This window comes from Martes martes, assembly GCF_963455335.1.
Source record: "Martes martes genome assembly, contig: scaffold_138, whole genome shotgun sequence".
In the NCBI taxonomy this organism is placed as follows: domain Eukaryota; kingdom Metazoa; phylum Chordata; class Mammalia; order Carnivora; family Mustelidae; genus Martes; species Martes martes.
Window position 1 is genome coordinate 44,674 of NW_027666294.1, and position 18,046 is coordinate 62,719.

Sequence of the window (18,046 nt, forward strand, 5' to 3'; positions counted from 1 at the left end):
GCCTAGCATCTAGGAACTCTCAAAGAACACCTCTTCCTTTCCTTCTTAATAAGTAGAACTCAGCCTTCTGTATAACTCTTGACAAAAATAAAACCAATGTCTATTTCATAGAAGAATGGCTTCTTCACTTGAGTTTTTACAGGAGATATATTCTAAGTACAGATAGCATTATAGAAGTATGGAAATAAAAAGCAAAGAAAACATATCTTGAAAAGCATCTAATAAGCAGTTTTCTTTGTTTCATGCTGACATGCTTTGTGGTTTCAATGTAGGCTTCCAATGAACACCAGATCAAAATTAAAATTCTAGGCAGACATTCAACTTTTATGATTGTGTCCATTCTTCACTGAGCATGGGAATCGAATGCTTTGGAAGTTATTTATTGAAGATATTCCCATAGCACTATCACAAAGGTCACTTCCAAAAGAGGCCCTAGCCCTGTAATGTATCTGAGTAAGTGAAAGCTATACCAGGTTTCTTGTGTTGTACTTTAAAAAATTGAAGCAGGATACTAAAACCATATTTTTAAGAGGCTTTTCTGAGGCTAGGCCACAGCAATTTTGCAAAGGACCATGACAGGAAAAGAGAACAAACAAATTTCAAAAATAAAGAACACCAATCTAAAAGTAATTTATGACCATACTTTGAATAAAATTAAATACAGAATAATTAGCAGAAAGTATTTAATTATAGTTTTCCTATTATGAATGTAAAGTTGGGAGAGATGCAGTAAAACTAATCAAAATCAGGTAATAGTTACCTCTGTGGCCTTGCTTGATGGTTCCAGTCCAATCATATTTGCTACTATTAACTGATGTAAGAGTTGAACTTGAGCCACACTTAGGAAGAAGTCCAGGTTTGTGGTTATATTCACTTCCAAGGAATGGCCACACACTAAAATCTCCTGAAGGAAAAAAAAAGTTGAATACAGATAAAGATACATGATAGCCATTAGATGATAATTTATCATTCTTACTTATTTGACCTTTACCATGTTGATGAATTCTCCCCGGACTCAAGTTCATATGTTAACGAGAATAGCAGAAATGGAGAGCACAGCCACTCCACATAGTTTAATGGATTAATTTAATAAACATTTATGAGGTCCTGCTGTGTGCTGGGCCATGCACTGGTTGCAGGGAAACAAACTAACAACACAAACACAATTTTTTTTTTTTTACCATTTCATATATATTTGGCTTTTTTATACCTCAAACTACTAACATCATTCCCATATGTAAGTGATGATGTAATTCTTTAGCATAATCCTGTTCATTCATTCAAACTAATAAATATTTACTGAGTATCTCCTAAGTAACATGCAGTATACTCAGCTGCTAGGGATAGCACAAAGAGGAAGGTTAGCTTTGAATGGCAACCTGCTCTTGAGGAGATTATAATCTTGTTGGGCAGACAGATGTAAACAGGCCAATTGTGGGCAAGGAATGACAATCACAAGTGGTATGGTTGAGTATTCTCCAAAGTATACACTCCAAATGATTTATAACAAAATAGTGCTGAAGCCAAAGATAGCTAGACTAATTAATTTCACTTCTTCTTCGAGCTGCTAAAATCTTGGCTGCATCATGTAGACGTCCACGTTTAACTGATGCTGTTCTGCGTAACTTGAGTCACTTCAACATTCATCACTGGAAAACCATTCAGGGAGGGAAAAAAGAAGAAAAAAACCAGACCCCAAGTTTCACTTAATAAGCAGAAGTTCTGCCTCCTGTCAGGAAGAGAATGTGGACAATGTTCAAATGCTTGGAAATGTCCAAAGAACCTTCTTCTTACTAGGGTCATCGAAGGGAATGGATTTAAGGAGTCTTATGATGGGTCCCAATGCAAACTACACAGCTTAGGATAGATTTTAACACAGCTATAAAGAATAGTATGTTGGAAATGAATATTCCTTTTGCTTTTTGGGTTAAATAACCTTCTCCCCACAACAAGTTCCCTGTATTTACTTATTATAATTAGAATTCTTATTTTATTCCTCTTGCACACACGTGTGCTCTTTCCCTTTCTAAAATAAATAAATCTTTAAAAAAATAATAAAAAGAGAGAAGAAGTCAATTGATTGTTATGAGGATTAAATAACTACATGAAAGGCAATAACAGTATTAAAAAGTATTCATTAATCTTTGGTTACAATAATAACATTAATAATAAGCAATTTGACATCCTGTGCATAAAGCTAAAAAAAATCCCTAATATACAAAGAGAAGCTATTCCATTATATAGGCTAAGATGAAACCTAAATTAAGTTCTCACCTCAGTGTGCATATTTTCTGGAGAAATTATTTTGGTGAAAATGATAGCAGGTGCTCCAGTAATTCGGACAGAAAAATCTGTTAAAATGGGAGTCAGAATTGCTCTTCTTTCTTGATGTCGCCGTATGCTAAGAAATAAAGTAAAAAATTATTAGTGATTTCATTTTTTTCAAGGATTCTTTTCATTAAATTTATATAAGTCCTTCCAAAGGGGCACGTGCACCCAAATGTTTATAGCAGCAATGTCCACAATAGCCAAACTATGGAAAGAACCTAGATGTCCATCAACAGATGAATGGATAAAGAAGATGTGCTATATATATACAATGGAATACTATGTAGCCATCAAAAGAAATGAAATCTTGCCATTCGCAACGATGTGGATGGAACTAGAGTGTATTATGCTTAGCAAAATAAGTCAATCGGAGAAAGACAACTATCATATGATCTCCCTGATATGAGGAAGGGGAGATGCAATGTGGAGGGTTTGGGGGTAGGAAAAGAATAAATGAAACAAGATGGGATCGGGAGGGAGACAAACCATAAGAGACTCTTCATCTCACAAAACAAACTAAGGGTTGCTGGTTGGGGGCGGGGAGGAAGAGGGTGGTGGGGTTATGGACATTGGGGAGGGTATGTGCTATGGTGAGTGCTGTGAAGTATGTAAACCTGGTGATTCACAGACCTGCACCCCTGGGGCTAATAATACATTATATGTTAATGAAAAAATTAAAAAATTAAAAAAAATTTGTGTAAGTCTTCACTACAAACAAGTATGACAAAATTACATTATTATTTTGAGAGTGTTTATTTGTACATTTTATAGTCATAGTTTCATACTTCAATTCGTAACTTCAGATTAATAAAAGATAGCATAAAACTACCAAGAAATCCAGATGTACTTAATTTCATATTAGTCACATCCCTTCAACAAATTACTTGGTTTTTAATTCCTTTTGTTCTTACAAATAGTTTAATCTTTTATTACCAATAATAACCTTCCTATTTTAGGATGATTTTTAATTTCCTATTTTTCCTATTTCTGACCTAGTTGACAATTGCCATCTTCTGAACCTATCAGGTTCATAAGCATCTCCTCTTAATCTCTGAATGACCTCCTTTTTTAAGCTCTTAGAACCATCTCAGCTCATGGATTATTACTGCATATATGGTTCATGAAATAGCTTTTGTGACTTTGATATCGAACTATTCTTCACAACAACCATGTATGTGAAGTTAAATTCATTACCAGCCCCATATTACCTACAAGGAAATGAGGATCAGGGGCTATGCTAAGGCCACCTAATGGGAACAAAGTTTCCATTGTTGGGCCTGGCAAAAGAATAGCATTTGGTCTCTATTTTAATTTTTCCTTATACATTCTCATCTTTGATCACTTACTTAGTACAATATTTCTACTTTACATTCAAAATTGCTAAATGCTAATGACTTCAAAGGAAGTACTGCATACATGGTAGAAGATGAAACTGGAAAACACTGTTGAGAAACTAAAGCTTGTGCTAGTACAGTTCTTCAAGTCTCCCTATCCATAATCTAAGTTTTCATTTTATGAAATAATATAGTTCTATGTTTTCCTAGCAATCTGTACCTCAAAAGTTTCTTGGAACCATCAACTATTCCTTATGAATATGTCTCTACTATTCACTTATATAGTGATAAATTGAGATGAGAGAACTGGCATAAATTATCTCATGAAAAAGCCCAGATGAACTCAAGTCCTTCTACATCCTTTTCTACCAGAGTAGTCTAGAAAGTAGAAAGTGCTAGTATCTTCTGCTCAAATTTGCAATGGGCAAAGCTTTACATGGTGTCTGCCAAAAAAGCAAATTGGATCATCTGGTTCTGTGACACATAAGTATTGGATTTCAAGAAAGTCAATTTTAAAGAATTAAGAGATCTGGTGAATGGAGGGTAATAGGAAGAAGTATTAAAATTTGTGAATACAGAGGAAAGGTTATGATCCTGAGAGACACCATAATTATAGCTTAATAGCTCAAGTTCCATAAAATGGTCAATGTGAGAAACATGTAACATCTGATGTGCTCTCACAGGGGAATGTTAAAATATATGATGTATTAAAAATACCTTAAAATGGAAAAGACAGCAGGAAACCAAATAAGAGCAAATATTAATGAAAACACCCAATGGGGGAAAAAAAGAGTATTTATACATATCATATTTTTCCCTATTATGTGATGAATTAAATCAGTAACACAACATATGAAAGACCTATGACCTTAGAAATAAAAAAAAAAAATTAAAAAAATTTAAGTCAATAGTCCTCTAAAATTATAGTTTTCTTGTACATAACATTTTCTTTTGTGTTATTTCTTGTAAGTCTTTGAGGTAATCATATATGTTTTTTAAATCATTAAAGGTTTTTATAGATTGAAATACTTCAAAAGAAATAGATACTCAAAAAAATCACCATGTTTTACTAGATAAGAGAATAGGACTTAAAATTTTAAATTTTTCCAGAAATGAAAAACAGACTCACTAAAATAAAATACATAATACATGGGTAAATTGCATTTTACATACAGCTCAAGAAAAAAAAAATCAATAATAAACTAGAATATGCATTTAAGAAAATTCCAGGAATGTGCTAAAGTAAATTTTAAAATGGAAAGTTTAAAAGAAAAGTTAAGAGACACGGAGGGGCAGGTCCAACATATTTAATTTGTATTCCAAAAAGAGAGAATAGAAAGTAAGGAAAAGGAACAGTATCAGAGAGTTAATGGCTGAGAATTCTCCAGAACTGATGAAATGTAAGAGCCCATGGATTCCAGAAGTGTAATGAGTGCCAGTTCAGATAAATACAATAAAATTCACAATCAGGTATCTCTTGGTCAAAGAGCTGATCACCTATGATGAAAGAAAGATAGTAAAACCAGCTAGAGAGAACAGATGATCTATAGTATGCTAAGATATAGGACGTTAGGAGAGTTGTGGAAGAAACATTTCTCTGGTATACCCGGAAAGTGATTTAATGTATTTCTACACTGTCCATAGAAACATGGAAATGGAACAGTTATTTGTACCTGTCAGCTAACATAGAGCATTAAACACACAGAAATTGGGACACCTGGGTGGCTCAGTTAGTTAAACGTTTGCCTTTGGCTCAGGCTCTGATCCCAGAGTCCTGGGATCCAGTCCCGTATTAGGCACCTTGCTCAGCGGAAGCCTGCTTCTCCCTTTCCCGCTCCCCCTGCTTGTGCTCTCTCTCTTTCTGACAAATAAATAAATAAAATTTAAAAAAATGAATCTTAAACCCACAGAAATTTATAAAACCCTGTATGAGGATAAAAAAAATTGACAATCATAAAGTGCTTAACAAGTAACAGGAAAGTAATCATATATGTTAACAAAAACTATTTAGTTAATCTCTGAGAACAGCAGATGGTAAATAAGGAAAAGTATTGTTCTCTGAAATTGTTAGTATGCAAGAATGCATAGGAACGTGCCACCCCGTACTCAAGAAAATACATGTTTAGGAAGGCTGTGGTCATTTTTCCTGGGCTCAGCAAAATAATGCTCAGGTTCTTCCACCCATCTTTCATACATTTTGGAATGACACTATGGGAAATATTAAAGCAGTTTAAGAATCCTATTTCAAAAATTGCATATTATGAAAGATCATATATAAATAGGAAAAACGGTACTAAGGGTTCCAAAATATTCCACTAAAAAGAATAAAAAGTGCTAGATGGTCTGTGTGTGCATCAAACAGTTTGTATTGAACATGAAGACTTTCTTGGTATGGCTTTACAGTCGAGCTTCAGATAGAAGATACGTGAACAGAAGATACTTATTTAAGTCTTGTTATGGTAAACCCCTTGCAGCGGTTATTCTTCAATATAAAAAACAGTAATATTCACAGCCATTTATTATAAACAGTCTACTAATTTGAAAGCTGTTATAATTTTATTAACTGTACTTATTTGTAGAGATTCTTCTTAGTTTTAGATAAAGAATATTTATTTATAAAGTTTATTTGTTTAAGCAATCTCTATACCCAATGTGGGGCTCAAACTCACAAAACACAAGATCAAGAGTCACGCACTTAACTAAGACAGCCAGCTGCCTCGACAGAAGGTTCCTGAAGATAATATGAATTGTTTATAATTTAAAAATCAAATATATAATTAAGAGTTTAAACCTATTTTGGTGTTTTGGTTTTTTTTTTTTCTCCAAATGAAACACTATCCAGTGATCTAATGCAGTTAAAATAAAATCCAAACTCTCTTTGACCAATAAGGCCATTCACAATTTAGTCCCTTCCCTCCGCTAAACCTTCCTTATTATTCTTTTCCTCCCAGCCAGCCATAGTCTTAAGTGTGCAAAACTGATTTCTACTCAAAGATCTCTGCTCTGCGAGAACACTTTTGACACAAGCACTCCAGGAGTATTTGCATGGGTAGCTCATTCTTGCCATTAGGTATTAGACTTGGCCTAATGTAAAGAAATTTCCCAGGAATCATGGAATGCTACATCAAAAACTAATAATGTACTGTATGGTGACTAAGATAACATAAAAAAAAACACCCCACATTAGAGTACATCCATATCATGGAATAGCACTCAGCAATAAAAAAGGAATAAACTATTAAAAAAAAAAGACACATCCCAGAGTCAAGATGGCGGAGAAGTAGCAGGCTGAGACGACATCGGGTAGCAGATCAGCTAGATAGCTGATCTAACCATTGTGAACACCTACAAATCCAACGGGAAATCGAAGAGAAGAAGAGCAACAATTCTAGAAACAGAAAATCGATCACTTTCTGAAAGGTAGGACCTGCGGAGAAGTGAATCCAAAGCGACGGGAAGGCAGACTGCGGGGGGAGGGGCTGGCTCCCGGCAAGCGGCAGAGCAATGGCGCACAAAATCAGGACTTTTAAAAGTCTGCTACATGGAGGGACATCGCTCCAAAGGCTAAACCAGGGGGAAGCCCAGGCGGGGGCAGTGTAACCCCAGGTCCCGCAGGGTCACAAAACGACACGGGTGTCTGAGTGCCACAGAGCTCGCAGGTATTAGAGCGCGGAAGCCGGCTACAGCGACAAAGCCAAGGAGTGAGCTCTCAGCCCGGGGTTACCTTGTGCTGGTCGCAGGCTGGGTGGGCTTGGAGCGCGGCCGAAGGCCACGGAGATGGAAGCAACCAGGCGCTTTTCTCCAAGTGCCAGCAATTGACTGCTTTCCTCCAGGTGTGATCGCAGGCCAGGGAGGTGGGGTGGTTGGGCGCTTTTCTCTGAGGGCGCACTGAGGAGTGGGACCCCAAGCTCTTGGCTCCTCTGGGCCGCAGATTGGGAGGCTGACATCTTCATTCCCGTCCCCCGGAACTCTATGGAAAGCACTCAGGGAACAAAAGCTCCCGAAAGCGAACCCGAGTGGATGACTTAGCCCGGCCCCTGGCAAGGGCGGTGCAATTCCGACTGCGGCAAAGACACTTGAGAATCACTACAACAGGCCCCTCCCCCAGAAGATCAACAAGAAACCCAGCCAAGACCAACTTCACTCACCAAGAACAGCGGAATTCCAGAGGAGGAGAAAGCAAATCTTATCTGGACAAAATGACAAGGCGGAAAAACTCACCACAAATAAAAGAACAAGAGGCAGTACCGAAGGCTGGGGACCTAATCAATACAGAAGTTGCTAATATGACAGATCTAGAGTTCAGAATGACGATTCTCAAGGTTCTAGCCGGGCTCGAAAAAGGCATAAAAGATATTAGAGAAACCCTCTCCGGAGAGATAAAAGCCCCTTCTGAAGATATAAAAGAACTAAAATCTAACCAAGTTGAAATAAAAAAAGCTATTAATGAGGTGCAATCAAAAATGGAAGCCCTTACTGCTAGGATAAATGAGGCAAAAGAAAGAATTAGTGACACAGAAGACCAAATGGCAGAGAATAAAGAACCTGAGCAAAAGAGAGACAGACAAATACTGGACCACGAGGAGAGAACTCGAGAGGTAAGCGACACCATAAGACGACACAACATTAGAATAATTGGGATTCCAGAAGAAGAAGAAAGAGAGAGGGGAGCAGAAGGTATATTGGAGAGAATTATTGGAGAGAATTTTCCTAATATGGCAAAGGGAACAAACATCAAAATCCAGGAGATGCTAAGAACGCCCCTCAAAATCAATAAAAATAGGTCCACACCTTGTCACCTGATATTAAAATTTACAAATCTTAGCGACAAAGAGAAAATTCTGAAAGCAGCCCAGGAAAAGAAGTCTGTAACATACAAGGGTAAAAACATTAGATTGGCAGCAGACCTATCCACAGAGACCTGGCAGGCCAGAAAGAACTGGCATGATATATTCAGAGCAGTAAATGAGAAAAACATGCAGCCAAGAATACTATATCCGGCTAGGCTATCATTGAAAATAGAAGGAGAGATAAAGAGCTTCCAGGACAAACAAAAGGTGAAAGAACTTGCAAACACCAAACCAGCTCTACAGGAAATATTGAAAGGGGTCCTCTAAGCAAAGAGAGACCCTAAAAGGAGTAGATCAGAAAGAAACAGAGACAATATACAGTAATAGTTACCTTACAGGCAATACAATGGCACTAAATTCACATCTCTCAATAGTTACCCTGAATGTTAATGGGCTAAACGCCCCAATCAAAAGACACAGGATATCAGAATGGATAAAAAAACAAAACCCATCAATATGCTGCCTACAAGAAACTCATTTTAGACCCGAAGACACCTCCAGATTTAAAGTGAGGGGGTGGAAAACAATGTACCATGCTAATGGACATCAGAAGAAAGCTGGTGTGGCAATCCTTATATCAGATCAATTCGATTTTAAGCCAAAGACTATAATAAGAGATGAGGAAGGACACTATATCATACTCAAAGGGTCTGTCCAACAAGAAGACCTAACAATCTTAAATATCTATGCCCCTAACATGGGAGGAGCCAACTATATAAGCCAATTAATAACAAAATCAAAGAAATACATCAACAGTAATACAATAATAGCAGGGGACTTTAACACTCCCCCTCACTGAAATGGACAGATCACCTAAGCAAAAGATCAACAAGGAAATAAAGGCCTTAAATGACACACTGGGCCAGATGGACATCACAGATATATTCAGAACATTCCATCCCAAAGCAACAGAATATACATTCTTCTCTAGTGCACATGGAACATTCTCCAGAACAGACCACATCCTGGGTCATAAATCAGGTCTCAACCGGTATCAAAAGATTGGGATCATTTCCTGCATATTTACAGACCACAATGCTCTGAAGCTAGAACTCAATCATAAGAGGAAATTTGGAAAGAACGCAAATACATGGAGACTAAACAGCATCCTTCTAAAAAATGAATGGGGCAACCAGGAAATTAAAGAAGAATTGAAAAAATTCATGGAAACAAATGATAATGAAAACACAACGGTTCAAAACCTGTGGGACAAAACAAAGGCAGTCCTGAGAGGAAAATGTATCGCGGTACATGCCTTTCTCAAAAAACAAGAAAGGTCTCAAATATACAACCTAACCCTACACCTAAAGGAGCTGGACAAAGAACGACAAAGAAAGCCTAAACCCAGCAGGAGAAGAGACATCATAAAGATCAGAGCAGAAATCAATGAAATAGAAACTAAAAAAAAACAATAGAACAAATCAACGAAACTAGAGCTGGTTCTTTGAAAGAAGTAACAAGATTGACAAACCCCTGGCCAGACTTATCAAAAAGAAAAGAGAAAGGACGCAAATAAATAAAATCATGAATGAAAGAGGAGAGATCACAACCAACACCAAAGAAATACAAACAATTATAAGAACATACTATGAGCAACTCTAGGCCAACAAATTCGACAATCTGGAAGAAATGGATACATTTCTAGAGACATCTAAACTACCACAACTGAACCAGGAAGAAAGAGAAAACCTGAACAGACCCATAACCAGGAAGGAGATTGAAACAGTCATCAAAAATCTCCAAAAAACAAAAGTCCAGGGCCAGACGGCTTCCCAGGGGAATTCTACCAAACATTTAAAGTAGAATTAATTCCTATTCTCCTGAAACTGTTCCAAAATATAGAAATGGAAGGAAAACGTCCAAACTCATTTTATGAGGCCAGCATCACCTTGATCCCAAAACCAGACAAGGATCCCATCAAAAAAGAGAATTACAGACCAATATCCTTGAAGAACACAGATGCGAAAATTCTCACGAAAATCCTGGCCAATGGGATCCAACAGTACATTAAAAGGATTATTCACCACGACCAAGTGGGATTTATTCCAGGGCTGCAAGGTTGGTTCAACATCCGCAAATCAATCAATGTGATACAATACATTAACAAAAGAAAGAATAAGAACCATATGATACTCTCAATAGACGCTGAAAAAGCATTTGACAAAGTGCAGCATCCCTTCCTGATTAAAACTCTTCACAGTGTAGGGATAGAGGGCACATACCTCAATATTGTCAAAGCCATCTATGAAAAACCCACCGCAAGTATCATTCTCAATGGAGAAAAACTGAAAGCTTTTCCGCTAAGGTCAGGAACACGGCAAGGATGTCCGTTATCACCACTGCTGTTCAACATAGTACTAGAAGTCCTAGGCTCAGCAATCAGACAACAAAAAGAAATTAAAGGCATCCAAATTGGCAAAGAAGAAGTCAAACTATCACTCTTTGCAGATGATATGATACTCTATGTGGAAAACCCAAAAGGCCCCACTCCAAAACTGCTAGAACTTGTACAGGAATTCAGTAAAGTGTCAGGATATAAAGTCAATGCACAGAAATCAGTCGCATTTCTTTACACTAACAACAAGACAGAAGAAAGAGAAATTGAAGAGTCAGTCCCATTTACAATTGCACCCAAAACCATAAGATACCTAGGAATAAACCTAACCAAAGAGGCAAAGAATCTGTACTCAGAAAACTATAAAGTACTCATGAAGGAAACTGAGGAAGACACAAAGAAATGGAAGAATGTTCCCTGCTCATGGATTGGAAGAACAAATATTGTGAAAATGTCTATTCTACCTAAAGCAATCTACACATTTAATGCAATCCCTACCAAAATCCCATCCATTTTTTTAAAGAAATACAACAAATAATCCTAAAATTTATATGGAACCAGAAAAGACCTCGAATAGCCAAAGGAATATTGAAAAAGAAAGCCAAAGTTGGTGGCATCACAATTCTGGACTTCAAGCTCTATTACAAAGCTGTCATCATCAAGACAGTATGGTACTGGCACAAAAACAGACACACAGATCAATGGAACAGAATAGAGAGCCCAGAAATAGACCCTCAACTCTATGGTCAACTAATCTTCGACAAAGCAGGAAGGAATGTCCAATAGAAAAAAGACAGCCTCTTCAACAAATGGTGCTGGGAAAATTGGACAGCCACATGCAGAAAAATGAAATTGGACTATTTCCTTACACCACACACGAAAATAGACTCAAAATGGATGAAGGACCTCAATGTGAGAAAGGAATCCATCCAAATCCTTGAGGAGAATGCAGGCAGCAACTCTTTGACCTCAACCGCAGCAACTTCTTCCTAGGAACATCGCCAAAGGCAACAGAAGCAAGGGCAAAAATGAACTATTGGGATTTCATCAAGATCAAAAGCTTTTGCACAGCAAAGGAAACAGTTAACAAAACCAAAAGACAACTGACAGAATGGGAGAAGATATTTGCAAACGACATATCAGATAAAGGGCTAGTATCCAAAATCTATAAAGAGCTTATCAAACTCAACACCTAAAGAACAAATAATCCAATCAAGAAATGGGCAGAAGACAAGAACAGACATTTCTGCAAAGAAGACATCCAGATGGCCAACAGACACATGAAAAAATGCTCCACATCACTCGGCATCAGGGAAATACAAATCCAACCCACAAGGAGATACCACCTCACACCAGTCAGAATGGCTAAAATTAACAAGTCAAGAAATGACAGATGCTGGCGAGGATGCGGAGTGAGGGGAACCCTCCTACACTGCTGGTGGGAATGCAAGCTGGTGCAACCACTCTGGAAAACAGTGTGGAGGTTCCTCAAAATACTGAAAATAGAGCTACCCTATGACCCAGCGATTGCACTACTGGGTATATATCCTAAAGATACAAACGTGGTGCTCCGAAGGGGCACGTGCACCCGAATGTTTATAGCAGCAATGTCCACAACAGCCAAACTATGGAAAGAGCCTAGATGTCCACCAACAGGTGAATGGATAAAGAAAATGTGGTATATATACACAATGGGATACTATGCAACCATCAAAAGAAATGAAATCTTGCCATTTGCGACGACGTGGATGGAACTAGAGGGTATTATGCTTAGCGAAATAAGTCAATCGGAGAAAGACAACTGTCATATGATCTCTCTGATATGAGGAAGTGGAGATGCGATGTGGGGGGGGTTGGGGGTAGGTAGGAAAAGAAAAAATGAAAGAAGATGGAATCGGGAGGGAGACAAACCATAAAAGACTCAATCTCAAAAAACAGACTGAGGGTTGCTGGGGGGAGGGGGGACGGGAGAGGGTGGGGGGGATATGGACATTAGGGAGGGTATATGCTATGATGAGTGCTGTGAAAAGTGTAAACCTGGCGATTCACAGACCTGTACCCCTGGGGATAAAAATTCAAAATTCAAAATTTCACTGTGTGAAATTTTGAGAACATGGACTGAGTGTCCACTGTTGAGCCAGGCCCTGTGCTAGGTGCTGCAAAGATGGATGTGTGCAGCTCAGTTTAGCATAAAAAAATAACTAAAAAGAATCACAAGGTAGGATAAGAAAAATGATAAGGAAAAAACAGGCAGGTGTGGAAACCTCCAGTAGCGACCCAATTACCTTGTAAAGACACAAAGTATCTGTGAATAATGCTACAAGAACTACAACCTGAAATGAAGATAATTTTAAAGGTATATTCAAATAAAATGCTAGTTCAAATTTATTTTGGCAAAATTCAATAATGTTAAAATATTTCATTCTCTGAACAAAACAAGGAGAATTAAACAAAATCTACCCCAAACAAACAAATGAAAACTATGGTTAATATATTTGTGATGGAGATCACAAGTATTACATTCATTTCAGTCTTTAAAAGAAGGTCTTATGGGTATAGCTATATTGAAATATCAACCTAATTCAATTTTACAGAGATACTCAATTGTTAACAGCTCTGGTCATAGTTTCCAGTTGTTTATATCTATAGTCTGGAATGCCTGCATCTAATTCTACTTGATAGCTCTTTTTTCAAGGAAAAACTTCAAAATAAAACTTCAAGGAGGAGGGAGAAGTCAGGGGACTGCTGAATGTTTCTCACAGAAAAGGATATTAGAAACTGAGAATAACAATGGGAATCTACTAAGGGAAAAACAGGCAGGGGAATTATGTTATTTTATTTCATTTTTAAAGCTTTAACAACATGTATTAATGTTCCAAGTGCAGTGCTCACAGAATAATACTGCATAATATGTAGAAGTTATGTCTTGTACATATACTTTTAAGTAAATGTTGACATAAACTTGTTTGGATCCTTCACTTAAAAACAAAATGTTGAAGGGAGGCAACCTAGTTATTTAAGGCTTTGGATCAATCAGGGCATTATTATCTTTCTATCTATTGATCTATCGATCTATCTATTCATCCATCCATCTAAAAAGTATGATATTAGGGACTGTAAGAACTACAAATTAATTGACATTATAGAGGGTTTAAAAATTTTATGATACACTACTGTGATGATTATATTCTATTTAAATATTTTCTGATTTTTTGAGTACCTACTGTCAGTAACTGTGCTAAGAAACAAAGAAGACGACTGGCCAAGACAGATCTGTTCTTTTATCTATATGCCACCTATTCAATTTGCCAAGGACACCCTTAGCTGATATGTACGGAAGAAAAACCACAGCCTCCTCCCCCTCACATATATCCAAGTGCCAATCACCATGTAAAAGGGCAACAGTGACGAGGTGTGTAACCTGCATATTGTGGACAGTGGTACAGTTTATTTTAGTTCTCAGAACTTCATTTCCTCAGGCTATAAAATACGCTTAGACAGTAAAAATGGCTGCTAAGAGAAAAAGAAACAAAAGCGATTCACTAACAATGAACTTTAGTCTAAGTGAAAGGCGCCAGAACACCAAGTATAAGAAAAGGAGTTGAATGAGAGGAAGCAAATCAGGATTCTATACTTAGCTCTACTTTTAAGTGACACTGCACAAGGCATGGAACCTCCTGAAACTTGGTTTCTTATGGTGGTTTTGTTCTGTAACAATTGCTAAGAATGGTCCAGAATTGAGAGAGAAAATTGCATGAGATCTAGAGGTATGAGGGAACTAAATACTGGCCAATATTCTCTCAAAGTCATGCTTTGTAAAAGAGCGAAATCCGACTCAGTGGTGCCGGCAGATTCCAGCTTGCTATCCCTCTTCTCGATTCTGTGACCAACTCTTTTTCCTGACCACTGGCCCTGCTGACTATGCAGGCTCACCCCCTCCATAAAGGCGACAGCCTCCCACGGACTTCACTCCCAAACTCTCGGGGTCCCTCCAGTGGCTAGGCGGGCCTGTGACATGTCTCTGATCCACAGTCCCCTTTAGATCCTTACTTCACAGCTTCTTCCACAATTTAGCAAGGCCATATTCCTAAAATAAACCCCTTAGGCTAGAATACTTACAGTGGTTCTGCTGCCATGACCGAATCCTAATGTATTCTCTAAACTGCAAAATTGAGGTTTTAGAAGGAAAAGATCTACAAATTTTAAAATATGATCATTTTTATGCTTAACTTCCCTACTCCCTTCTCCCCCAACATACAGAAACTCCCTTCTACCCCAACACAGAAACACGTTTTGATTAAAGACAAAAGCTGAGTAAAGTGTGCAGCAGGAATGAATGAAAACCATTATAAAGGCTATATTTAAAATTGGTCAAGAGAGGGAGCAAATTATTCTTCACGGAGTATCTTTTGGTATCTTTTGAATTTTACCTGTAATCCCTATTGAAACGCAAAAATAGGATCATGTTAAGGTTCTGCTCATATTTCTAGCAAGATTAATCAGCACTACTAGGCTATATCAGATCTAAAATCTCTTGTCTTCATTTGAATCAGGATCTCTCAGAAACATTCCGCTACTTGATCTACTGGTTATCCTTAATCGTGTATCATTCAATCTTTCATTAATTCACTCAACTCTTTATTAAGTAGCTATTATGTGCCAAGCATGATATTAAGTACTGGCTGTTCAGAAGTGAGTAAAACATGCCACATTTTCATACTCCTACCCTTTGGGTCTACTGCTTTCTTAGTTCAAAATGCCCCTCACTTCTCCTGCCACTCAGACTCCTTGGAAACAAATTCAGAAGTTGTATACTCTGTGAGACATTCCCTGAAAACCCACTCACAGAGTTAATCACTCATTTCTTTCTTTAAATTTTCCATTTTGTACTTATGTCAATTTTAGATTTCTTGTGTAATGTGTCTGTCATATTTATTAGTCTGCGATGTCCTATGTACATGGAAGATGTTCATCCTGATTTTGATGTGGCTCTTCTGTAATCTTAAACATCCTATACTTATGTCTACCACAGCATTTTACTCCCTGCACTCTAATAGGTAATTAACTATTGATTCTTTGATTGGACACTGAGCTCTGTAAGGGACAGGAACGTTTCAGAAATTATTTCATTTTTTTTCCTTGTGTAAAAGACATTCTATGGCATATAACTGATGTTTAAGTCTTAATTTTTGATATGCATGCCAAGGTCACTTAATGGTGAAATGAACAGTCTCGATGCTGGGACAAATGGTGCTGGGACAATTGTATATCCATAGGCAGAAGAAGGAAGTTGGACTTTTACCTCAAACCATACACACACATACACACAAACACTCAAAACAGACCCACAACCTATAAGAACTAGACCCATAAAACTCTCAGAAGAAAACATAGACACAAGTCACTAAAAAGAAAATACCTAGGAATAAATTTAACCAAAGAGGTTGAAGATCTGTACTCTGTAAACTATCAAACATTGATTCAAGAAACTAAAGATATAAACAAATGAAAAGATAGTCCAGGCTCATGGATTGGAAGAATTAATATTGTTAAAATGTCCACATTACCCAAAGCAATATACAGATTCAATGCAATCCTATGAAAGTTCCAAGGGATTTTTCACAGAGCTAGAACAAATAATAATAAAATTTGTATGGCACCACAAAAAACCCTCAGTAGTCAAAGCAATCTTGAGAAAAAAGAACAAAGCTAGAGGGTTCACAATTCCAGATTTCAAGATACACTATAAAGCTGTACGTACTATCAGCACAAAACAGACACACAGATTAATGGAGCAGAATAGAGAGCCCAGAAATAAACCCATGCTTATATGGTCAATCAATCTATGACAAAGGTGGCAAGAACATACAGTGGGGAAAAGGTAGTCTCCTCAATAAATGGTACAGAGACAACTAAACAACAGGAGAATGACATTGGACTACCTTCTGACATCATATACAAAAATAAACTCAAAAGGATTAAAGACCTAAATGTGAGGGGCGCCTGGGTGGCTCAGTGGGTTAAAGCCTCTGCCTTCGGCTCAGGTCATGATCCCAGGGTCCTGGGATCGAGCCCCACATTGGGCTCTCTGCTCAGCGGGGAGCCTGCTTCCCCTTCTCTCTCTGCCTGCCTCTCTGCCTACTTGTGATCTCTGTCTGTCAAATAAATTAATTTAAAAAAAAAAGACCTAAATGTGAGACCTAAAACCATAAAAATCTTAGAAGAGAATACAGGCAATAGTATCTCCAATATGGGCCATAGAAGCATTTTTCTAGATAGGTCTCCTAAGGCAAGGGAAACAAAAGCAATTAAAGGTACAGCACAGGTAATGTAGGGGCATTGTAACAGTACTGTATGGTGATAGATAGTAGTTACATTTTTGGTGAGCACAGCATAGCATACAGAAAAGCTGAATCACTATGTTGTACATCTGAAACTAGTACAACATTGTGTGTCAACTATATGCAAATAAAAAAATTAAAACATAGGGATAAATCTTCATGACCTTGGATCTAGCAATGGATTCTTAGATCAATTATAAAAACCTGTGCAAAGGTCATTATCAAGAAAAGATCATTTATAAATTATATATCAGATAAGGATATAGCATTTAGAATAAATAAAGAACTCTTACAAATCATCAACAAAAAAACAACTCAATTTAAAAATGGGCAAATGGCTTGAGTAAACATTTTTTCCAAAGAAGATATACAAATGGCCAAAAAGCACATGAAGGGCTCAACTTCATTAATCATTATGGACATACAAATTTAAACCATACCCAATAGGATGGTTACAGTTTTAAAAAAAAAAAAGAGAGAAGTAATGTTGGCGAGAATGTGGTGGGATTGGAACCCTTGAGCATTGCTGGTGGGAATGTAAAATGGTTCAGTTGCTGTGAAAAAGAGTTTGGCAGCTCCTCAAAAGTTAAAATTAGAATTACCATACGACCATAAAATTCCATTCTTAGATATATATTCCTAATACCTGAAAACAGGTACTGAAACAGGTACTGAAACTTGTACATAAATATCCACAGCAATATTATTCATAATGGCTAAGAAGCAGAAACAGCTCAAATGTCCATCAGCAGATGAATGGATAAACGAACTGTGGTATTTACCTACAGTGGAATTATTATCTAACAGTAACTAAAAATGAAGTATTGATGGTATGCCTGGGTGGCTCAGTTGGTTAAG

General features: G+C 37.3%; 1 protein-coding gene across 1 annotated transcript in view; it reads right to left on the reverse strand.

Annotated features, from left to right (window-relative positions):
• Positions 1-671: 671 nt before the first annotated feature.
• LOC308338090 (intermembrane lipid transfer protein VPS13B-like) overlaps positions 672-18,046 on the reverse strand; it is a 112,956-nt gene continuing 95,581 nt past the window's right edge. Inside the window, exons 9-10 of the mRNA XM_080831653.1 lie at positions 2,275-2,401; positions 672-904 (exon numbers count right to left, since the gene is read on the reverse strand). Of these exons, the coding sequence (XP_080687779.1) occupies positions 746-904; positions 2,275-2,401 (286 nt within the window). The 3' untranslated portion in view covers positions 672-745. The remainder of the gene's footprint in view (positions 905-2,274; positions 2,402-18,046) is intronic.